This window comes from Ischnura elegans, chromosome 5, assembly GCF_921293095.1.
Source record: "Ischnura elegans chromosome 5, ioIscEleg1.1, whole genome shotgun sequence".
NCBI lineage: Eukaryota > Metazoa > Arthropoda > Insecta > Odonata > Coenagrionidae > Ischnura > Ischnura elegans.
The window spans coordinates 120,476,053-120,501,598 of NC_060250.1; the positions used below are offsets into that span (position 1 = coordinate 120,476,053).

The 25,546-nt window shown below is 38.9% G+C and overlaps 1 protein-coding gene across 1 annotated transcript; it reads left to right on the top strand.

Annotated features, from left to right (window-relative positions):
- Positions 1–14,684: 14,684 nt before the first annotated feature.
- On the top strand, positions 14,685–25,546 carry LOC124159483 (chitin deacetylase 7-like). Its single transcript, XM_046535314.1, has 6 exons — positions 14,685–14,927; positions 18,723–18,919; positions 21,101–21,371; positions 22,345–22,460; positions 23,440–23,580; positions 25,135–25,546. The coding sequence occupies exons 1-6, from the start codon at positions 14,688–14,690 to the stop codon at positions 25,409–25,411; spliced, it is 1,242 nt and encodes a 413-aa protein (XP_046391270.1). The 5' UTR covers positions 14,685–14,687; the 3' UTR covers positions 25,412–25,546.

Below are 25,546 nucleotides of genomic sequence, written 5' to 3' on the forward strand. Positions count from 1 at the left end.
TATAAGAAGGGAACTCAAACTGGGGCAGTTAGTTCAGCATCTCGGCGCTTGCTTCGCTAGCTTCGAAAATTTCACCTATTGCAGTACAAACTAAGTGCCGCGTAGTATGGTTTGAAAAAAATCCATTTCACTCGGTTGTTGAGAGGGCTTTATACAGGAGTATAATGATGAGCTCGGCATGAAATATAATTTTTAAGAAAAGCAAAATATTCCTGCTCTGAGGAGAAGCTACTGAAATAAATTAAGGGCAGTGAAAGAAGATACGATTAATTTTCATCATTTTTTTAATTCTCCATTTAGTATGCAGGATTAATCTCCAGCTAGTTTATATTTTCGATTTTACAGCTCACATATGGTCACCATACTGTTGTATAATTGATTAGCATAGAAAATTAAGGAATACTTATAATAATAATATTTATAACACCGTTAACTCCTTGTCAATATTGTTTTTTTCAGGATCCAAACACCATTCATGGTAATGCAAGATTCAAGCATCTAAAGAGTGAATAGATAATTATTTATTAAAACTCCCTCATGTTGCGGCCTCAACTTTATTCCCCAAAATCTTCGAACAACGATGAGTCCGAGAATGGGTGGACCTGCAGAAATAGGAAGGAGGGGAAGATGGCACATGTTGACCTCTATCCATATTTGGCGAGTAAACGAAACCGGTAGACGTGCGCTGGTAATTTCTGAAGAAATTCCCGTCTGTGCTCATTCAGACGTTGATCTACATTTCCCTGCGACATGAGTCCAAGCTTCCTTCTGGAACTTCTCCATTGTATCCTGATATTACTTCGCAGTAATGTCCAGTGGCGTAGCCAGGAATTTCGTTCGGGGGGGGGTCCAAAAGCAGAGGGGGAAATTTTTGAAAAACAAGGTACTAAGTAGAGGGTTTTAAATAAACTAATTTTAACACTGTTCATAATCGAAAAAACTACATTGTTCAAAGAAATATTATGTAAATTTATAATTTTTCAATATTTTCTTTTCTTTTATGAAGAAAAATAATAGCATTTATATATTTCGGGGGGGGGGGCGGACCCCCCCGACCCTCCCCCTGGCTACGCCAGTGGTAATGTCCCTTGCGTAATGGCATAACCCCTATCAAATATGACTTACGAGTAAAAAATGTTGAAAAAAAATAATTTTATACTGGAAATTATTTATATTTATGTATTCTGACAGTAATAATTTCCCTAATTTTAACGACTCTCAAATGAAAATATAAAATTCACCACTCGGAAAAAAACTTGCACTTTTGAAATAAGGCATTTCCCAATCGGAAATAAATTTTCTGTGGAAGAAACAGATCGACTTTGTGCATCATTCCTTGTGTTTCAAAGGTATAATTTCCCGCAAGAGCAAATTTTGGAACAATTATATTTGTAGTTTTGATGCTGAGAATATCCCAACCAGACCCAATTTATGGTAGCGAGCATTTGAAAATGCATTTTCCAAAATTACTTCTTACAGTTATTAAATATCCAGCATTTAAAACTATTACGAGGGGAATGAAAACTTTTGTGACTCCAGAATTTCACTGACAATCATTCTACTAGTAGGTAATCATATCAGGGCGGATGGCATCCTATGACGTCATTATAAGGTCGTAGCGAGCGGGGTGGTTTTCAAGGGTTCACCCCTGTTCTCCCTTCGCTTGCGATGTCTCATTTTCTAAGACCGTGGTCTCCCCTCTTCAGAATCTTCTCCGCCAGAAATGTGCTTGAAATAGTCATTTTTTTACCCCTTAGAGTTGAACATTATTCAAACCCCCCTCCGAAAAGGTTTTCTGCCTTTTTTATACCTCGGCCAAGGCGGGGGAACTATTATATGAGGGTATTACTTCCAGAAACCCATCTTAGGTCCTCGGGTAGTCCTTTACTAGAAGGTTTAAGGGGAAGACGGCCGCCTCCTCCCTCGCAATCCTAGGGAAAATTGAAAAAAAAAACAATCTTTAAGGTATTTAACATGATGAAATTACTTATCCATTTCCACCCTTATTTATTTCAACCGACAAACGTTTCGGCACATTATGACTTTTTCAAGGCATTTTGCAGGGTAAACTTTTGAAAAAAACATTTTCAACATTGACAATGGCACCATGTGCCGAAACCTGTGTTGGTTGAAATGAATAAGTTTGGAAATAGGCAATTACTTTCAAAATGTTAATTATCAAAGATTTCAAAGAAAGAAAGAGCAGTCTAAAAGTATATAAATTATAGTTTTGGAGACATGCTATTTTCTCCATTGTATCTTTGACTAGGTTGCTTGGTCAGCTGTCCATGACCTTGGACTAAGAAAATACATTTTTTCAATAAAGCAAATAATATCTCAAGAACGAAGACAATAATTTTGAGAAAACTCTACCTCCAACTAAGAAATGATGACTTTTTACGAATGGCTAGATACCCAAATGCATGGTTTACCAATTCAGCATACTATATCTTTATGTAACTCAAAGGAACAAAAATGTACCTGAGTTCCTTAACTTACTTCAAAAAGCTCCTACAATTACAAGTGGCAAGATGACTCATGGTGAGTACACTACCAGATTTTTTTCAAGTGGTGATTGCCTGAGGAAAACTGGTTCGCGTCGATATGTCCTAACTAACTCTAGTAAATGTCACAGCCGCCAATCAAGACGGAAGATAAAGTTTTGATGACACACTCCACTCTCTCTTTCCCTTATCTAGTTGCCACGGTCTTATCTGGGAGTAAAAGAGTGGACTAGATAAGGTCATAATGCTGTCATAATTGCAATTTGAACAGGAAGTCAATTCTATAAATACATATTACCATCACGTTCAGGCAGGGGCGCAGCTAGGAATTAAGGCTAGGGGGTGTTTCAGGCGCAACCAATTCTTGAGGGTATGGGGGTGTGGTATACCCGCCAGGGTAAGCCGAAGGTACGGGTGCCCTCCGCTAGAAAAAAATTAAGATAAATGGTTGAAAATGTTGAGTTTTACGGCCTTCTGAGGGATATATTTTTAATCCTCACACTATTCTATAAGCAATATAAATCCAACTAAGTAAAATAGATTTAACTTTAAAAATTCTCTGAGCTCTGGGGGGGGGGTGCTATCCCCCAAAACCTCCCCCTCGCTGCGCCACTGCGTTCAGGTGATTTCATTTTTTCCACGTCTCATAGGTTTTTTTTACGTGTTTCTCCTTCTTATTGATTTTTTCTTGGAATGAAGTTTGCGTCTCTTGGCTTATTCCGAGTATCCATAGCCGATTAAAACTATTTAACCCAGCCACGAAGCCTTGGGAGAGTGTTTTAGGGGTTTGAACACCCGCCCAAAATTTTTCAGCTTTCCTAAAATATTGTTTGCGGGCTACAAAACATATCGTTAGCAAGCCCAAGGTCAGTTATGTAAAATCTTGATTTTTTTACTAGCGAATGTGCATTCTAACAACAAAATCTCTCTAAAGGCCGTTTTACACGGTACACGGAATTGCGCACTCTGACGTACGTGCGAAGGCGCAATCAAAATTGCGTCGTGTAAGGCGGTGAATCGCTAGAACACATGCGAGAATGCGTGTATGCGAGACGGCAAAATAGCCCCTGTTCTAATTTCGTTCATGCATTTTCGCAATTCCACGCCATTTTATAAATTAATGCAGCTCTAACCTGCGCAATTCCGTGCCCCGTGCAAAAAGGCCTTAAGAATTGATCGGTAGGCCAGTGGACATTTTTTGGCGTTTAAAGGGTGCGGTTGATCCGTATTAAACTCAGCCATCCTGAAATAAATTATTGAATATGTACCTGCTTCTACACAAGGGTGATATTTGCAGGAAGCAGAGCAGTGGGCCCTTTTTCCCGAAATTTTCATCAGGTACCGTTCGTGATAGTCTGGAAAACGATAGAACTGTTTTCTTCAAGCCATGAGCAGCAGCATCGAGTAAGTATTTCACGGAATGATGCACGGCCTAGATCCCATTCATCTACATTTACATACTACCTGAAAGCTGCCTCAATAGACGTGTGGCGAGGGGTGCTGGGACATCAGCTGTAAAAGGTATTGCTCTCATGAAATGGCGCCTGGCATTTATTGAAGTCCTAAGGGGAAAAAACAATTCCCATACCTATCCGTTCGACATAGTAAATCTCTTATTACCGCTTGACCTGGACATCTAGTGGGTTTCTAATTCAATGTTCTCCGTGTAACACTGAAAGATATCTATTCTCAATCGCTCAAGCAATCTAAGTCTAGCGCGCAGTAGATTCCGGTTAATTGGGACATATCGGGACTTTGCCCCAATTAAACGGCTGCCCCAATTAGGCGAACTATCCTGTATATGGGCATAAACAAACGTTGAAATGATAGAATGAAGACTAAAGAATGTTTATAATGCAACATAAGTTTATCAATCTATTAATTTGATTAATAAATCAGTGAGTTTAGTCAATTTAGTATTATTTTTAAGAATTATAACAATTTAGTTTAAAAAATGTTTCACAGCCTCGGGCGACGCTGAATGAATGTCTTTTACTAAGTCCTATTAAAGAAAAGTCCTATCCTCTTGCGAATAGTATAACAACAAGTGCTTTTAAAATAGGGAAAGAATAGGAGCATTTGTGAAAAATAAGAGTAAATCAAAGGAGGGAAATATAAAAAAATAGTATTCTGAAAACAAAAAATTTTAATTCCGTCGCGAGTATAGAGTCTATGTCGCCGACTCATGGCCCAATAAAGCGGCATGCTGTCCCAATTACGCGGAGAATACTCTGGGATATTCCTCTATTGGGTTCTGTTCTCCAAGATCTGCCCCAATCAAGCGGCTGCCCCAAGTAACCGGTGTACCCATTAAACGGAATCTACTGTACCTGTGAAACGCTCTCTGCGTGCCGTATTGGTTCGCCGGGAGAGCATCAAATCCTTCTTCAAGCGGCTCCCTTTGTTTTTAATTTATAAAACGAAAATGTGCCTAGATATTATAGTTTTTCGGGTATCGAAATCTATAAGAGCTTCCTACTTTTCAAATCGGGAATTAACTGTGATTTCTGGTCTGAGGAAAGTTAGTGCTTCATATGGGGCCATTGGTTTGTGAATTTACTTCGCTGAATAGTGACATGATAGAATCGAAAATAAACTTTTTTATATTCCGCACAGCATTTATTAGAAGAAACTCCAACGGTTCAGGTCATTATCGAGCGGTAAAATATTTTTTTAACTCTTGATAATCACCTGAAAAGGTCAAAACCGCTAGAATTTTAAAAGCATCATTTAATTTACTTTATTATTTTCTTATTATTATAAAAATCCGGTTTCGACCTTTTCAGGTCATTATCGTGAGGTAAAGGTTTTTTTATCTCTTGATAATGACCCGAAAAGGCCGGAACCGTGGAGTTTTTCAAATATCATTAAAATTATATATTTATTTTTTAAATAAAAAAACTCTACCAGTTTCGACCTTTTCAGGCCATTCATCTGCATCTATATAATACCCTGCGAGCCACCTAGAGGGTGTTTGGCAGAGGCCATTATCAGGAGATAAAAGGTTTTTCATCCCTCGATTATGATTTGAAAAGGCCGAAACCGTAGATTTTTAAAAATATAATTTAATTTATATCAATAGATACTTTGAAATGTTCCTCGACGGGGTAAATAACATAAAAAAACCCCAGGTTGGGCAGAATCACAGAACACAAAAAAAAGATAAAAAACACTCACAGTACTGAATTTTCGGTGGCACACATCCACCTTTCTCAGAGTTAGGTAGGAGACTCAGAGTTAGGTAGGTATCTCCTTACTAACTCTGCGGAAGGTGGTAATGTGCCACCGAAAATTCAGTACTGTGAGTGTTTTTTATCTTTTTTTTGTGTTCTGTGATTCTGCCCAACCTGGGGTTTTTTATGTTTTTTAATTTATATCATCATTTTTCAAAAGTAAAAAAAAACTTTTCCGGTTTCGGCATTTTCAGGCGATTATCAAGAAGTAAAAAAGCCTTATACCCCTTGATAATGGCCTGAAAAGACTGAAACCGGTATAAGTCTTGTAATAAATACTGTGTGGAGTATAACAAAGTTTATTTCTGAGTCTGTCATGCTGAAAACTGGCTGGAAGGTTTATCGCGTCGATGCGGTGAGGAGGCAGTTGGGTCAGACGCGGGAGACCGGGAAGGAATTGGGACAAGCGCCGATGGGAGAGAGTGAGCAGTAAAAGCTCATCACGAGTAATTTAAAAGCGAGGGGAGAGGGGGAACGTTTTGCCGGACATTGGTAACTCGTTCAGGGCAGACCAATTGCCTCGGTGGGCAGGGAGTCTGGAATGCTCTGTCCTTGAACTTAACCAGCGTTCAGAGGCACAGTCAACTTCATTCACATTGCCCTCGCGAGTGCTGAGGCCTCGGTTTTACCGTATTTTCGGTCAGAACTGGTATTTCGACATTCCCAGCCTTCATTCCGATGGGTTTATCTAATAAACTGCGTCAGAGTGACCGGTTTAAGATAGTTTTGATACATGTTACACCGGGCCGTTCTTGGAATCCCCGACACAGCCAGAGGCGGATTTAGGGGGGTCACAAGGATCATGAACCATTATAAAACCAAACAATCATTATAAAAAAAAATTTTTAAATAGTTTTTGTATCCCTAAGCATCTCAAATTGCACACTTTTATCTGTTGTTAAGCATAAAAATGCAATGTTTGATTGAATTAAAACTTTTGGGCTATGTCGCCGCGTCAGATTTTGGGTGGCCCCAACGTTTCCCGACCGATGCTGGTCCCTTGAGAAAGCGACCAGCATCGGTCGGGAAACGTTGGGGCCACCCAAAATCTGACGCGGCGACATAGCCCAAAAGTTTTAATTCAACATGACGAGCACCCGCGAAAGTTTTAACGAAGAATTGCAATGTTTGAGTTCAAAATGCGAAAAAATTGGTATTTTGTTTATTTACACGCGAGAACGTCCCTCAATCTCGGGGGGCAGGGGTGGATAATTTTATTTTCATGGTGAATTCACATCCTTATTGTACATAAAAAATGTTTATTTATGCAAAATAAATCCGGCTGTAGAACTACGGCCCTCAAAATTCGGTCAAATTTCTAGTAAAACGTGAATATTCCCCATTTTTATTCATCATGCATTGATTTTGATTGTATCGCTTCCGTTTCTTGTCGCCATCAAGGTATCAATCACTGAATGATTGTAACTTGGCATAGAGTTAATTCACAGTCATTTAGACTCACAGCTTTATCAAATCACGTTCCCACAGAGGAAAGTAAAACAGGGAATTTCCAGTTTCAGATTTCCTTAATCGATTTTTACCGTACGTGACAAAGGTTAGAAATAAAGTGCTGTGCGAAGGCGTATGAAATGGTATGCTTTCCCCAATGCCTCCAACATTTACCCTTTATCTCGGATTTACCGGAACGGATGGTTTTCAGCTCGTCGATAATTTTTTATCCTCTGTTTTATTTCTACTGTATAGATACCTTTTTCTCAACTTATACGCAACCAAACTCTACAAATGAGGTACCAAAATGCACAGAATTTATCAGAGAACATGCGACGGCATATTTTACTTCCTAAATATTGCTATTGTTTCCTAAAATTGGTTAAAAAAAATTAAAAAAAAAAAAATCGATTCCGGCAAGATTGTCCTCATCCCAAGAATGCAGTTAACGCCGTCGGATCCCACCATGCCTTTTAATTTGACTCGCAGACAATTTCCCATTAAGGTTTCCTATGCGATGACTATTAACAAGGCTCAGGGTCAGACTTTGCAAAAAGCTGGCTTATTCCTGCCTGACCCTGTATTCTCTCATGACCAACTTTATGTAGCATTCTCTAGGGTAAGATCTTTTCAAAATATTTTTGTAAATATCAAGGAAAACGCTAAACAAGTATTTACAGAGGATAGTGTAATTGCTTCCAATGTTCTGTTTAAAGAGGTCCTCTGACCTCAATTTGTACATGAACATTCCAATTAAATTTGTACATACGACCCTGCCTTTTTTTCTACACTTAAAAATTAGAACGCGCCTATTCCTCTGTGGACCTGCATTGAAAAGAGCGGGGGAAGCCTTCTGGGAGTGGGCGCATCACGCTCGTATTTGATTAATAGGGTATGACCTTGTGGTGCGCATGTGGGGGGTACTCTTGCATGATGGTGATTGAACCTTCCCTGCTAAACATCCTAGAGGTATCTAACAGGGCATTATGTAGATTTACTTGTAGTTTTAACTTAAGATGATGGATCAAACTTAGGATGGATGGATGGATGATGGATAGTGAGTTAGGCCAAGATCAATGTAAGGTTGAGTGAACTCATTTTAAATAAGGACACCCCATTGCCTTTTATCAGTGGCGTAACTACGGGGATAGATCCCTCCCCCCCCCCCAAAAGACTCAGAGAAATATAAAAAAATATTTAAAACTATTTTCTAGTTTTGACGTACAATCACTGTATCTGCTTAAAGTCAAAGATCATTTGTTAATATCATGGCAGTAAATCTTTTGAATCATTTATATGAGTCATTTTTCAGAAATTTTCCCGGATCACCCGTTGCCTTAGGGGGGTTGGGGTCGCCCCCCTGGTCCCCTACATCTCCCGCAAAGCATATTCCTAGTTCCCCCAATTTTTATTTTTAAAAAATTTTAAATAATTTTTGCATCCTTAAGCATCTCAAATTTCACACTTTTATATGTTGTTAGGAAAAAAAATGAAATTTCAGACTTCAAAATGCGAAAAATATGTGTTTTTTTATTTACACGCGAGAAATCCCCCCCCCCCCCCCAATAGCCTCAGAGAAATAAAGAAAATTTTTAGAAATATTTTCCATTTTTGACGTATAATAACGGCATTTGCTTAACGTTAAAGATCATTTGTTAAAATCATAGCAGTAAGCCATTTGATTCATTGGGATGAGTAATTTTTTTTAAAAATTTCCCGGACCCCCGTTGCCAGGAGGAGTCGCCCCCAAGTCCTCTACATCCCCCGCAGAGCGTATTACTAGTTACGCCACTGCATTTTATAACTGTGCACATACATGATGGATTATCTCTGCATGCCTTGGCCATTCCCTCGCGCAATGATAATTCAGACAGCAGGTGCTTTTTTTTCTTCACTTTCCACATTTGTAGGGGTGGGACACAGGCGGATTTAGGGGAGGAGTACGGGGGTTCGCTCCCCCCCCAGACGCTCAAAAAAATGGACAAGATTTTTAATATGGTTACGTATCATTACGTTCATTTTTTCTTTATAACGAATCCACAATCATTTAATTTGATATTAATAACTTTAATATTGAAATAAAGGGAATATTTCGTTCACAATCAGTATTGTTATATACTGTCTTTAATTTCAAGTATGAGAAGACCGTTTGTCTGTCAGGCACTAATAGACGTGCTTCCCCCCCCCCCCCCCCCCACTTCCCCCTCCCCCCGTAAAAATCCTGGATCCGCTCTTGAGGTGGGGGACCGTTGGTCCTCTTCTCATTCCCCTCCCTTAAATGCGCCCGTGATATTGATAACGTGTGACGCTCTATAAAAACTTGCTACACACTCAATTATCACTATTGGAGCAATATCGGCGACAAGCGATGTCACTTAATCCCTGTTGATGCCGTTGCGAAAACCCGTCCAAGATTGGAAGATAGCATATCAAGTACATTTCCATGACTCGTGTCACAATGCCGAATGACGTCTTTTCCCTATCGATGTCGATATTTTACACGAACATCTACTCCCCAAGACACTCGATAGGCAGCTGTGTCAAGACCCTGAACCCAGTAGCTCAGTAGCTACCTGAGCATCTGATCGGTATTGGCGAAAAAGTTCAGGGGAGTGAGGAAGATTTAATGGAGAGATGTATGGCCATTAGGGTTATGACTTTTTGTTAAAAAATTGATTTCCTGTGCCACAAAAGGATTAATTTTCGCCCAAATAATTATGTCAGAAGTCTTAGTTTTGTTCTAATTAAAAAAAAGTCACCTCCAACAAGAAATTACTAATTAGAATTCATATATAAGGTTTATATCCCTGTTCTTTCTAGAGCCTTGTCAAACGTTCTTCAAAGACCTCCATCTGTATGATGGAACTCTATAGAGTAGTCTGGATGTTTGTAAGACTCCTTGAAGTCCTCTATGACAGTATTGAATTTTATATTACTTAATAGAAGTGTCCAGTAAGTTCCAGAACATTCTCCAATTTTTAAGTTCTCGTATGTAACTGTATAAGTTTGTGCTCTTCTTATTAATTCTTAATTCTTAATTTCTTATTAATTTGTTCCAAGTCTCCACTGCAATTTGAAATTATAATGTCTCACAAGATAAGTGAAAGTACTATTGAAAGGAACGAGAAGATCTGGGAGAAGAATCTTACTCAATTTCAAGATTCACATAGGAAAAGAAAAGCTGTTCCACCAGAAGAACAGTCACTGAAAAAAAACAGCAGGGTACCACTGAAAATCCCAAGTTTTTGGCCGCTATCTAACCCTTGGAACATCTATCAAAGGAAGGAAAGAACGAGTGAAAGAGATTATGAAAGAAGTTACAAGTTTTTGGCAAAAGAAGTGAAGAAACTAGCAGATTTCGTATAGTAAAGTTTCAGAAAATACCTTATTTAAGTAATGCCAGGTGCAATTCCCTAGCTCTTTTGTCGTTTATTCTTTTACCAGAAAAAAGACCTCGCTACTCAAAAACTTGTAGATTAATCTCCGACAGTTGGGCAGTACCAGTGGGGTAGCCATGAATAACGTATAGGGGGGGGGGGTTGAAAAACGGGGTAATAAGCAGAGGGTTTTAAACTACTTTTTATAATCGAAATAACTTCATTTGTCAAAGAAATCTTTTGTAAATTCATGATTTTTCAATATTTTGTTTTCTTTTATGCAGATAAGTAATTGTTTTTTATATTTCGAAGGGTGGGGTTGGTCCTGACCCCCTGGACCCCCTACGCCACTTCACAGCAGTGTGTTATACATAAGCGTTATAAAATTGCATCATTATAATTTAATTTTTAATCTAAATAAAAAAATTGCTAAAAAATGACTTTTTCAACTTATACGTTACAATGGTAAAAATTGTTTTATTGGGTTGGGGGTGACCTTTTTCAAAAACAAAATAGAAATAATGTCTTTTTCTTTACTTTTAAACAAAAGCTCATCAATTTATAGCACAGGAACATGGGGTAGCAAAAAAGTCATAATGGCCATATAATCTGTATGGCCAAGAGCTGTATGGTCCGAATCATGAAAATTTGACAGCAAAATTCTCTGGTAGTGGATACGTACGAGCAATAGGAGCAGGGCCAAATGTATGATCTGTAGGCTAGAGATGGTTCGGTCGTGATGTCATAAATGCGCGATTGAGATCTCATGAGTGATCGATTAACGAACGGGATCACTTCGACGAACGACACAACCTTTTTTTCCGTTCGCGGCCGATATCTTTCGTCGATCATTCGCGACTGTTGTCGTTACCGATGATTTTTAACCGATAGTACGTATCTAATAAGAGCGTTCGAGTGGCAGCTGTGCTCCTTCTTGAGGTCGTTTTACACGGGGCACGGAATTGGGCAGGTTAGAACTGCATTAATTTCTCCCTTTGGCGTGGATTAGCGGGAATGCACGAGCTGAATTAGAAGAGGGGCTATTTCGCCATCTCACGTCCGTGCATTCTCGAAATTCACACCTTTACACGACGCAAGTTTGACTGCGCCTTCGTACACTCAACAGATCGCGCAAGTACGTGTCCCGTGCAAAACAGCAGTGATTGAATCAACAGTGTCCTTTAAGCAGTGATTGAATCAGCAAGTCAACAACAGTCATCAATCCCAAAGCTTGAATCACTCGATCGTTTTCACCGTCCCTCAGAGCGATAGATCCAGCGATAGGTTTTCAGGGATCAAAAGAGTGATCGCTTGACCCATCATTTTCTGAATCACATAGTCATTTCCCACTCCCTTTTTTCCATGGCTTACTCCGTCACTTTCCGCATTTAAAACTGTCAAACAATTATAAGCCAACCGTGACGTTACAATCGCTGTTAGCGGCCGTGCGTTCTGATTGGCTGAAAGATGCTACCAGCGATGGTTTCAGTGACGGAAAAAGGGACGTGCCGAGAGTTGGGAAAAGAGAAGAGACTTGCATCACTGAAGCCATCGTGGAAAATCATTGCGTGAAACGGTCATTTTTTTCCGCCATCATTGGAGCTATCGCTCTGCAGGGACAGGAAAATTGATCTTGTAATTCGGGCTTAACATTGGTTTCACGCAAAACTCCACTCAATTCCCTTATCGGTTAAACTTTTATCACCGACATCTTTCTTCTGCTTCACATCCTTCATTACCTCCTATACATACATCTCATTCGTGGTCCACTGCTGCCATTCCACTCCTCCACCGGACCTTCAACGACAATTTTCGTTCATCTGCATCTACATAATACCCTGCGAGACACCTCTAGGGTGTTTGGCAGGGAGTGATCAATCACCAGCATGCAGCATGCAATTGGACTCCAATATGCACACCACACAGTACAAAAAACGTCACGCATACTAATAAATTATACTACTATATGCTGTTAGAAATAATTATAAATTAAGAAACAAATTCATCATTCAAAACAAACAAAAAACATCGTTATTCCAAAGCATCTCATGATGTGGCCCATTCACTCGCAATAAAACTAATTTTCGACGTTGGATCGCAGTCTCGGTAACTGCGCAGTCAAGCGGAGCGTTCTTCCCGTTCAAGCCCGACTTCAATAGAACTCGATCTGCTATTTCCGGAGTTCGTGCACACCGAATTAAGAATACGTAAGCAAATTTTTATGACTGCAGATATCTTGGAGGAGAGCCCACGAGTATTATAAATTTCTCCATTCCGCGTCTCCCTCTCAAAATAATTTTCGTGGGGAACAACTTCGTGTTCAATTTTCGGCCTCGTCCAAGATATGCCAATTACGCGGCTGCCTCGTGGCAAAGAAATAGCCGCAGTCTGAAACATCTTACCATATAAAGCCTTTAATTGCCTATAATCGTTCATATTTTAATTGACTAAAGTAATTAGCTTCTTCACAGGGAATCCTGTTTCGATTTGGCATGGCATTAGCAATAAATTTCATCATAAATTAATGCTAGAGAAGTAATAGGAGCGATTTGTCCTCTATTTTTGGATTGACACTCTTTGCAACACTGTATTCATATATGCAACAGTACTTAATGGAACATACCTACGCATATTATTAGTTTTTTCGATAACTATAGATATACATCCGTTAAAAATCTCTAGATACCCATAAGAATTTTAAAAATTTAGTTTTTTATGCGTTAATCAATTGATCTGATAAAATTAGGGCACGAAGAGTCAAAATTTGCTCACAGTCACGCGATAACTTAATTTTTAGGAGCATAACTGCGCGAGTATATGCTGTGAATACAAGGGACACGTTAATTTTCAGAATAATTTCCCTAAAATTCAACGCTGAAAATGAAAAGTGTCTCCTAATGACTGCATTCATTCGTCCTTAGATTATACTGAAAACTTAAGGTGCACCTAGGCCATGGTTAATTAACGAAATGGGAAATCGCGATTGTCTGCAGCGACGCTTATCGCCCAAGTACAGAGTCCCCTTAATGGATTAATTTTCCGGACATGGCTATGTTATTTGAAATAAAGGTAGTGTAGTTCGGGTTTCGTGGTGGCTAGAGTGTTGGCTTCCCACCTCGTGGGCTAGGGTTCAAATTCCGGCGATAACAGAGAATTTTCAGAAACTGCCTGGTTTCTACTTGAATGATGTGTGGAGGACATTTCACGCGCAATATTCCGTCCATCGGATGGGACGTTAAGCCGTGGTCCCCTTGGCGCCTTTCGTGAAGAGCAGGCTAATGCCGACGCCGGGTTTCTCTCCATCCTTCCTCTCCTACCCTTTCCTCATTGCGCAAATGACCTCAACTGTCGGTTGCCTCATCCTATGACTAAACTATAGGTAGTGGTCATGTTTCATTTAAAAAAAAGATTGGATTCTACAAGCAGGAGGTTTCTGCTACTCACCTCGCTCGCTTCACATTGTCCTTTTATTTTAGCACGCATTTTTATTGAAAAAAACAACTACATTCACACCAACATACTACTTCGCATGCCGCCTCAATAAGCGAGCGGCGTAGGTGTTAGGACACCAGCCGTTATAAATAAAAGGAAATGCGAGGACGGAAATCCGCCTACTATTTATTAAGATCATTTATTATTCGGGGGAAAAGTAATTCCTATAGTTCGGCAAAAGATCTCTCAGAATGTGTCGTTTCTGTCGGACTTACAAATACTGTGAGGTACTATTTCTCCATGTCGCTCTGGAAAACGCCCATTCTTAATTGTCGAGCCATCTAAGCCTAGCTCGTAGCCGCCGAGTCTCTTGCAGCTTCCAGCCTAATTCGTTCAGTGAGATCTAACAATTTTGCAGATCACTCCTAACACTAATGCCGCTTTTAAAATACAATTTTCAATGTTTCGGATAAATTTTGATTGACTGGTAATTCATGAGGCTTATTTTCGCAACAGGAAATTTTGATCGCCGAAATCTTGAAAAAAAAGTAACCAATGATGAACAGATGATGAGATAAAGACAAGATTAAGGCTCCTCAATATCTGAAGGCAGAGATTATTTCACTTTATCGGGCTATTTACTCAATGATTTCATAAAAAAAATCAAAGAAGAAACTTATAAATGTAACGATATGTTTTCTATTTCGACTGTCACGTCCCGCATTAGAAGCCCGTTTGTGGTGACGGAGTGGAGAGCCATGTTGTTGACCTACGCGATTTTGTGGCTGCTGGCGGTCGGAGTTTACGGAGCCCCTGACCCTAGGGATAAGTGCGACGACTCGGATTCAGCCTCCGCCAACTGCAAACTCCCCGACTGCCGATGCTTCGGACCCAGCATCCCCGGCGGCCTTGACGTTAAGGATGTACCACAGGTGAGGTGGTGACGAACGCGAAAAAAAACTTTTTTTTACTTTAACCAATTTCCGCCCAGAAAGCTTAATGGCTGTAAATGGATTTAACTGCCCTATTCCTAACTTTTTATGTCGCTCATAACAGCAAATAAGCATATAAAGCTGTAGCAGCAAATTTAAAATGATTTGAAATCCATATAGAAATACAAATCGAGTGAACAAGGTGAAAAAAAATTGAGCAGTTTTCCGCGTGGGGCACTCGACCTTAAAAACCAATACCATTACAGTCGAAAGTTTACTCCACTTGCAACTACTACACTCCACTGCAACTGATAGTAGTGGGCGTTTTATGGTACGTAAAATATAAACCAACAGTGAAAACCGGGGAAAGTGCGCAGACAATGCGAACGAAATAATTAATGAATCCAACATAAATCGATACAGAATGATAAATTTTCATGTAACGTCTCCCTCTGAATCCATATATCTTCACGTACAAACGAAATTTTTGCGGTGCGTAGCGAAAGACTACAAAAGTAATAAGGGAAACTAAATTTCCTCGAGGAGCAGAAGTGGCGCCAAAAACTTTGTCGTAATACTTTTGAAAGTGACTGTACAGTGTACATTGCTGTTATGGTCATCTTTACTAATCTAGTGAAATATTTTGGTGATACATGAACTTGTTTCTTCCGATTCACCATTATCCATATAGCCATACTGGGCGGTAACGAGGTCTAAATATAGTGTTCTTTAATTTCTATGAGTGACCATGATAGAAAGGGTGAATCTTCAAGGCAAGCATGTTTCTCGATGAAAGAAAGCTAAAATAATCTATACAATGCCATTTCCTCTTTACATTTACGGTGCTTGGATGTTATTTATAGACATTAGGCGTCCATATTGAACTTAGGTTTCGCATCCGTTTGTTCCCGTCAGTGGGCTTATTTCAACCGGCTTCAAAAATAGACTAATAATTGAATATAGTTATCGTAAGTCTATAATCACAGTTGTAACAATTCAAGAGCAAAAGGGAGCGCTGATTTTCTTCAAGAGCATCATAAACTCAGAATAAAAGGATGTAGCCATATGCTGGGTGGAAATATGTTAAGAGGACGCATCGCTCCCATATGACCCATCTTTTTTTCTCATAACTATTATCACAGCATTCTATCTATTAAGGCATGAAGTAGTCTCCCCTCCCCTCATGGAATTACCTCTTCAATTCACAGTAAGGCCTACTTCCTTTAATTCTATCTAAAAGTCTTATTCTCTTCCTTCCCCTCCCTCGTTTACCTAACATTTTACCCTTTAACACCGTTTTCAACATACCCTCCCCGCTCAGTAATCGCTCCATCCATACCTTCTGTCCCCTCTTTCTTATTCAGAAGCTGCCTCTACTCACCCAAAATGTTCTGCACCTCATCTCCGTCCACTGAACCTTCTCCATAGCCATATCTCGAACGCCTCCAGTCTTTTTTCTCACCTTTCTTCCTAAGCGTCCATCGTGACGTAAAAATTGTTCTAAAATATGCCTCCATATTGGCTGCGTGAAGTAGGCGCTTGTATAAATATATTATAGCGTTGAAGATTCTAATTTTTTGCAATATTCTACTAATAATAATCTTAAAGATCCATCTCTGTTCTCTGGAGCTGGTGAGTTAGCGCAGATAGGGCATTGACTTAAGGTTTAACGGATAAAATCCTGATGAACTATTTAAACACCGTCGACGCAAATCTCTGAGGTGAGATATTATCATAAAAATTTGTGAAGGCTTAAGGAGCCCGAAAAAAATCACTAATGACCAAGAAATGGGAAATTATCTCCCTAAAGTCATGGAACAACATGAAAAAGAAATGGAAATTTGGTGTTGGGGACTACCTCGATTCAAAGCGTTAAGATATAAAAAATAGCAACGATCGCTTCTTTATCTTACTAGATAAAAAATAAAACACTGTTTTTTTAAATACCAAGGTATGAAATGGAAAAAAAATGAAGTTTTCGAGTTTATCTCTTCGAATGAAAAAAATGGAACCATGTCTTCCTACCTATGCCTAATTGTACAAGTACATTTATATTAATAGATTCAATGGCACACTATCCTGCTTTTAAGCGGAAATAATTATTAATTTTTGCAGCTATCATGTTATAAATTTGTAATTCGGAATCAGAAACTTGGACACTGTCAATAAAGAGAGAAAAATATTTAATGGATATCGTGACCATGAGCTAATAGCAGAAGATCTCGATACGTTTCTGCCAGATACTTGACTTACTTAATAGCAGCAATCAATATCGCGTTTCCGGTGCACTTATGCTATACTTGTTGAGGACATGTCTTACTTATTCCGTGATGATGGTACAAAGGAAATTGATGATATTTTTAAATTTTAGTGTCTTTCTGTTCATAATTTCTGCCCTAGTCTGCAGTTGGACTGAAGAGAAACATTGTTTACGTTGCATTAAAAGCAGTAAAAATGAAATGTTTCGTTCGCATAAAATTATTTCGTAAGCAATGAACTTTTAATTCCGAATAAAATCTAGACAAGAAGGAACCTTATGATACACATCATGTATCTTCTGGTTGTATTTATATGGACATTTAAAAAGTGGAATCTATTTTTATGAGCTTTTATGAAAGCTTGAGGCTTCGGCATTTTAATTTCATCGCCATGAGCCGTGCTTCGCTAAAACTGGTCGACTGCAGTCGCGAGTATTCCTCTCCTACTAATTACCTCCATTACCAGATCACATGAGGAACTGAGGCAAACCAACTTCTAATTGATGCTTGCTAATGGTTACATAACGCGTCTTCTGCTCCAAGCTCAGTTCCACATAACCTCTGCGGTCTCAGGTACTAGCTTGTGGTCTCGCAGAAAAAATTCACTTCAAATGGGTATGCATCATCTATAGCGAGGATGTCTGATAACTGATACTAAGTCAAATAAAATACCATCTCCTTCATTGCGAGAACTCATTTGACAATATAATCATGACCATAAGTCAACAATTATCCCGGTGAAATTAGCCCAAAAAATAGAGGGGCCCTTGCATAAATTCCCAAAAAGCTGAAAATTTACTCGAACGATAGAAATGCCACTCTAATGAAATCCTGAAAAGTCCCCATCGTGTGCACTAAAAATTTTATTTAAGGTCAAAGGTCACATTTTTTCCATATGTTGGTCAAACGGTTATTTTTACGATAAAAATTGATCAGACCAAAATTTTACATCAGAAGATTACCTACAAAACTGCTATTTTACTTTTTCTCTACAATTCACCATTTCTGAGAAAAAACCTTTTGAAAGTTAACTGGACCTGTCCAATAATAATTAACATTGTCTGGCGACACCTTGTGGATATGTTTGATCCCCATGAGATTAAACCATGAATGGTAAACTTCCACAGGATTTTATTTAAATGCCGACCCGGTTTCGACACGTAGTGTCATCCTGTAGTGTCGAAACCGGGTCTTACAGGATGACACTACGTGTCGAAACCGGGTCGGTATTTAAATAAAATCCTGTGGAAGTTTACCATTCATAGTTTATTCTCATGACTGTTCAATAATGTACGGAGAGCGCAACAATATAGTCATGCACATTAATGAGAGTAGAGCAGTTTGTTTACAGATTAGGGGTATTTGAAGTATTAACCCGGGATTTGAACTCGGACCCCTGGAGGAGCATCCAACTGTTCTTCCCACTAGACTACCACTCTACCACCTTGATTACAACAATCTAAATTTGCACCACTAAATCCTGGGGGATGAACGGAAATGAATGCATATACTTACTTTCCTCGTGTTTCCCTTGCAGATGGTAATGCTTACGTTCGACGATGCGGTGACGGTGACCAACTTCGACAATTTCTACAAGAAGACGCTCTTCACTCGCCAAAATCCAAACGGGTGCAACATTTCCGCGACTTTCTTCGTTTGCCATGAGTACAACGACTACTGGAGGACAAACGAACTTTACCGTCAGGGCCATGAAATCGCTCTTCACAGCATTTCGTAAGTACGGCATTACTTGGATCACGATTGATTTGACTAAAAATATACGATTACGTGAAGGTAGTGAAAGCCATGAGCCAGGTTTATGTTAAATAAAGATGCCACCTTTTCCTGCAGTAGCCAATGTATTTTGATCCAAATATTTTCCTTGTGGACAGCGACCCATGGGTCACATACGACCACCTACTTTCATTCATACGAGTCGAACTTCATGCCACTCGTATAGATGATAGGAATTGTTTTTTTTTTAAGTTTCGAAGAGTAAGTTCACTAAGGGGGACACTACCTCGGCGGAAGGTGTAACTCTCTTAATGCAATATCATTGGTCCCTCAAGGCTGTGACGCTTGTCAGAGGATTTCTCATGTATATATATGTACATACATAACGCCACAATATATAACACTATACACACATTTGATTTAACAAAGATCGAACAATATTTGTGATTTAAAAAACGATTTCTAGGACAAGTGACAATATTTTCTGTTCCCTAAATCAAGCTATAAACTTACGCAAGTATTCATATAAAAATACTTAAAAATCCCAGAATCTTTTATACCCGTATACAATTTAAACCCTTTATTGTTACGGGAAAATGTTTTCAATACTGCATGAATATACCTGCATCAATTTGCAATACAAAATATACTAACGAATATTTGAAGTTTTGTCGATAACTGCAGGTAAACACCAGTGAAAAATGTCGAAACATAATTATTATTTACTATCCATATTTTTTGCAGCATTTAAAATAATTCAGCATTTCATTCTTGAATTAATTAATTCATGCTGTTTACATTTGACGATGAAGGACCAATATTTGAAGGTATTCTGAGATATTCATCTTAAGGGGTGGACACCGAATGAATTTATGCTGCTAAATTGGAAAAAAAGGTTTTTATGGCATGTTTTTTTCCTCGCCTTCAGCACTAAAATGAAAGTTGTCTCGCTCTGACTGCACAGCTATATTTTTATCTTGAAAGTACCTACCTACAGAAATATGTGAGAGCCGAGATTAAGCAACGAAATGGGAAATAGTGGCGGTCTGCAGCGGCGCTTTTAGCCGATGGAGCGAGTCCCCTTAATTACAATTATTCGAGGGCTAAGTTCTAACAACACGTATCTCAAAAATAGCAACTTTTCAGGACAGAGAAAATACGATTAAATTTTTTAATTGTACTCTGAAATTAAAAACCAAAAGTTCATAAAACTAAAAATCAAGCATTCATTAGCAAACAAAGAGTTTTTTAATGTTATTACACTTTGTTTAAGATACCTGTTTCAAACCTGCCGAGTTTGAGGTACGTGTTGTTAGAACTTAGCCATCGATTTATTGATTCCTATAAAAATCTAGTAATTCTCGAATGCGTGTTCCACATAGCCATGACAATTTGAATATGCGGCACGCAATCTTAGGTATAAGGTTTCATGGCTCCTACATTACTACTACTACAGACTACGGTAATTGTCTACCCCTACTTTTCCGTAAATTAAGACTAATTTTGCTTTTTAAATTAAGGTTAGCTTGCACACATTTACTGTATTCTATATAAGGTGATTGAAAACGATTTATATAGATACAGGGAAGTATTTCACCCGGCCTTTTTGAAACATCGCCGTCTTAATACTTCAACGTTTCCTTGAAAGAATTCTAATAAGTCGCTAACTGCTAGTGAGTTTAATATCTAAATATGGTGTGCGAAAGTTGTGGTCTACTCATGCGTATATCGATAGTCTAACAGGGATACTTAATTTAATTCAGAACTCAGAACACCTCTAAAGTCTAACAGAAATTTGAGAGCATTCTGGAAGAGGGTTTTATTCTTTTTAACTGGATATATTCAATACATTTGGGCATGAATGCCATTCTTTTCTAAAATGTGGAATGCCTAAATGTTTAGTGTTCTAAATATGTTTAATGTTCCCAGGTCGTAATATCATAGATTGTTGAAACTTTTTAAAGCGTTCTATGTAAATATCATTTCGTATATATGTGTGTGGAGCCCTTTGACTATCCATGTGGCTTAGAGGGACCATTTTTTGCTTGCATGTGATGAATGGATATAGAATAAAATAATGATCTTCCATAGTAATAATAAGCTCGGTTTCTGCGTAGAGATGGAAACGAATGCCGCCCTTCATCTTTTTCTCGCATTAGCCTTTAGTCATTTGTTTCTCAGGCACCAGACTGGATTGGACTACTGGGCTGGAGCATCCGTGGAGACGCTGGAGAAAGAGTTCCTTGGACTGAGGGAAATCCTCAAAACATTCGGGGAAATACCTGAAGACGCCATGAAGGGAATGAGGGCCCCGTTCCTGCAGATGGCAGGGGATGCAACCTTTGAGATGATGACCAAGAATAACCTAATGTGGGACTGCTCGTGGCCCACGAATGACGACGATAAGGGAAAAACTCCATGGCCGTACACTTTGGATTTCAAGTCACCACAGGTGATAAAAAGCTATGAATAAATTAGAATCAATAGCATTGGTTCGAAACCTGTATTTCCTCTCGTACCCCTATCTATGTTTATAAAGGCCGTTTTACACGGGGCACGGAATTGCGCAGGTTAGAGCTGCATTAATTTCTAAAATGGCGTGGAATTGCGTGAATGCATGAACGAAATTAGAACAGGGGCTATTTTGCCGTCTCGCATCCACGCATTCTCGCATGTGTTCTAGCAATTCACCGCTTTACATGACGCAATTTTTATTTCGCCTTCGCACGTGCGTCAGATTGCGCCATTCCGTGTACCGTGTAAAACGGCCTTAACTAATATTGTCTCTCCATATTAGTCTCCAAAAATTTAACAAGCACATTTTATTGCATAATTTAACTACGGTTAGGTGGCACATTTAGCTGTAAATAATTGTATAAATAGAAACTTTGTTTTAAACACCTCATTAAATATGCAAATAATTTTTTTTAAAGAGATACATGGTTCCTGGCGTCCGCCATTACTGATTATTTTTGGCGCACCCACGACTAGTTCATCCCTTGGGGGGTACGCGTACCACCGGTTGGGATTCGTTGGTCTATAGAATTTTTGCACGGCATGTGAATACTTCAATGCAAACACTAATTGTGAAATATTTTCTCATGAATATTACCAAACTTTGCGCTACAATCTAAATTACGAATCAGTAAAATAGTCATTGATCTCATGACATTCACTCAAGTATACAGTGACGACACACTTGTTTTCACAATATCGAAAACCCTGTCAAAAGTCTGAGAAATTATTTTCATCAAATTAAGGCGTATAACTGACACATTCCTCGAAAAATTTCACTCACAATTCCATTTGAATTTCCATCTTGGTCATGGCTTGGTCAATTAATGTTATAATTCTTGCACGAATTCAAGAAAATATGATATAAAATCATAATTGTCAAAGATAATAAATAATATTTCCCTTTCCAGGAATGCCCAGTCCCTCCATGTCCCACAGGCTCATTTCCTGGACGATGGGTGGTTCCCATGGTGGATTGGATGAGTGAAGACTACGTATACTGCTCAATGGTAGACACATGCCCTTAGTAAGTATGCAATCTCATTGAGATAAGACATTGGATTTTGGCTGAGGGGATAAATACTTCACGTGACGTTAAAGTTTTACTTAAAAAAATATACTTTATTACGCATCCAAAGGCATGGCAAAAATTCAAAAATATAAGTATTATTTCGACAAACATTTGAGAATTAAATTGGCATGGTGACGATAAATCATCTACTGAAAATAACCGATTATTCTATGCATGTATGTAGAAATAAAAAACAACGATCAATGTTATCAATCGCCTTATCTAAGGTCTGGAAATTTAGACACCCAGGAAAATAGTGAATATGGCATCATTTCTTTTGATTTTCACAGATAATCCCTAGTATTCAAAACCCTTATGACACTGGCACGTAAGTAGAGTGTACAGCAGCTTTTACGTGTAAATATCCATTTTTATCGGTTATGCTCCTCAGATGGTACAGCAATTTTCACAACGTAATTGGAGTAATATTTTCGATAATTCAGATGCTCACTTATCGATAATTTTTTTTGCCTCCAACAGCTATTGTATTTAACTTTAGATTAGTGAGGTAAAAATGATGAAAATTCATTTCTTTATATTTTGCCGCCGCAAACACAATTTATTTTTTAATAATTTGAGTCCTTACAGGTTATATATGCAAAAATCTGCAGTTTTTAGGCATTCAGCTAATTAATATTTGAGGTTAAATACAATAAGATTTTTATTTGGCACCCCTTAAAAATTCAATATCTTATAAAATTGGATATTATATTCATGATCGTTATTTCTGGTTGAATTCTCGATATCATGACCGGATTTGTTTACATTTCCATTTTTTTAAACCTCAAGCTGATTATATAAGAGTTTAAATACTATAAGATTTTGACTTGGCACCCCTTAAAAATTCCATTTCTCATACAATTTGGTATTATATTCAAGATAATTATTTTTAGTTGCATTTTAAATATCATGAACTTTTTCTCTTGCATTACAGCATTTCCGACGAGGACGAAATTCTGACCTTCATAAAGGATAATTTCCACCGCCACTACGATGGGAACAGGGCCCCTTTCCCCTTTTTTATCCACGCAGCCTGGTTCTCGGCCCTACCAGCCAGATTTAACGCTTACAACAGGTATGATAATCCTCACAGTTGCTGGAATCTTTCCCGGATGATAAATGAAATATATTTTACCTGTTCAAATGATCTAAAATACGCGGCTTTCTATTTCTCAAGACGATATCTTACTAAAAACATTAAAAACCACACTGCGGTTACATTCCTTTCGCAGCGACGCAGAATGAACTACTGAAAACTCTTTGGGATTATACCCCATCAGCAAACGCTAAACACTAATTCCCCAAAACTGTTCTAATCCCTTCCCATATTCCCTCCCCCACTTAATCAAGCCGTAGAATCTATGCCATGATCACACCGAGAAAGTTTAACGCCTGAAACTACAAATAGTCAAGAAACTCTCAGCAGACAGCCAAAACAGCTGGGAACTTGAGATCCAATAAAAGCCGCGAAATTTCAGCGTAGCCCTTGTGCACGAGGATGAGAGGCGTACTATTGACAAACTCGCTGAACAATCTGGTCTTTCTTTGAGTTCATTGCAGTGAATTTAAGCGGAAGATAAGAAAATGAGACGAATCGCGGCGAAATTCACTCCTCGTTTGCCGACTCCTGATCAAAATGCGGCACTTGTTGCTGCTAGCCGCGACTTGAGTTTTTGGTAAAAATTGCACGGCACTGCCTCCTCAGGGGTGCATCCGGGATTTCTATCTGGAGGTGGGGGCACAAGCAAGGCCGTATCCAGGATTTTGTTCTGAGGGGGCACAAGGATACAAAATGTAATACAAAGCGAACGCAATGATAATGGGACCGTATTAAAACTCTTGTATATTTTCAAGGGTCTGGGGGGGGGGGGCACGTGCCCCCGTGCCCCACCCCCCTAGAGCCGCCTATGTGCCTCCTCACCCACCCTACTCCCCAGATCTCGCACCTATTGAGTTCCTTTCGATCCCCCGGATGAAAATGGCGATAAAAGGGAAATTTTTTAATCACATTACGGAGGTGAAAATGGAATCAAAGGCGGTGCTGCAAGGCATCGGAAACAACGAGTACCAAAGAAAAAGGTATGAAGTGAAACACTTTGCACTTTCCACATAAAAATTTATTAAACTAGAGTCGCTCAATAAGTCTTGATAATGCAGCAGTGCAGCGAAACATGTCGACTCTAGTTTAATAAATTTTTATGTGGAAAGTGCAAAGTGTTTCACTTCATATCTCATAATGGATCTCCACAAAGTATCTGCCTCATCCATCTAATTCACCAAAGAAAAAGCCTACCCTAGTGAAAGTTACCCTAGTGTAAAAAACGTTTCAACCACGGTATCAGTGTAAATGGAGAGTATTTCGAACGTGACTTTTTTTTTTTGAACGTGAACGTGAATTTTGTAAGACAAAAAATTAAATTTTGAATTTTTTTTTATTGTGTCCGGTTATATTTGGGTCCCCCCCTCGTATTGCGGGTTGAACACGAGGGATTCCATTCATGTAAGAATATAATGTAATATAAATTATTTGACGATTCGGGTAGCACGACTTTGACTTGTCACTATTTAAAGGCAAAATTTGACTATTTGACTACTGTTATCAAGACTATTTGACTCTTTCGTATTTAAGGTTCTTGGATTACCTGGCGACCCTTCCGGACGTGTACGTCGTTTCCATCTCGCAAGTTCTCCAGTGGATCCAGAACCCCACGCCCCTCTCCCAGATGAAGGACTTCTGGAAATGCTGGACGATCCCGGAGAACACGTGCAAACACCCCAACAGCTGCGAATTGATCAGGGAGGACAACGGGGAGGAGCGGTACATGGAGACGTGCGTGGACTGCCCCAAAGTGTACCCGTGGCTGGACAATCCTCACGGGGACAAACCCACCGTTTCGTACTCATAAGACTGCAGTGAACGAATCTTCGCTTTAAAAAAAATCGTGAAATCTCCCAAAACTTCCAAACCATCAATGCAATAACAACGTGACCGATACTCAATGAATGGGGAGATGTATTCAATAAAGATTTTTTTTACAGCA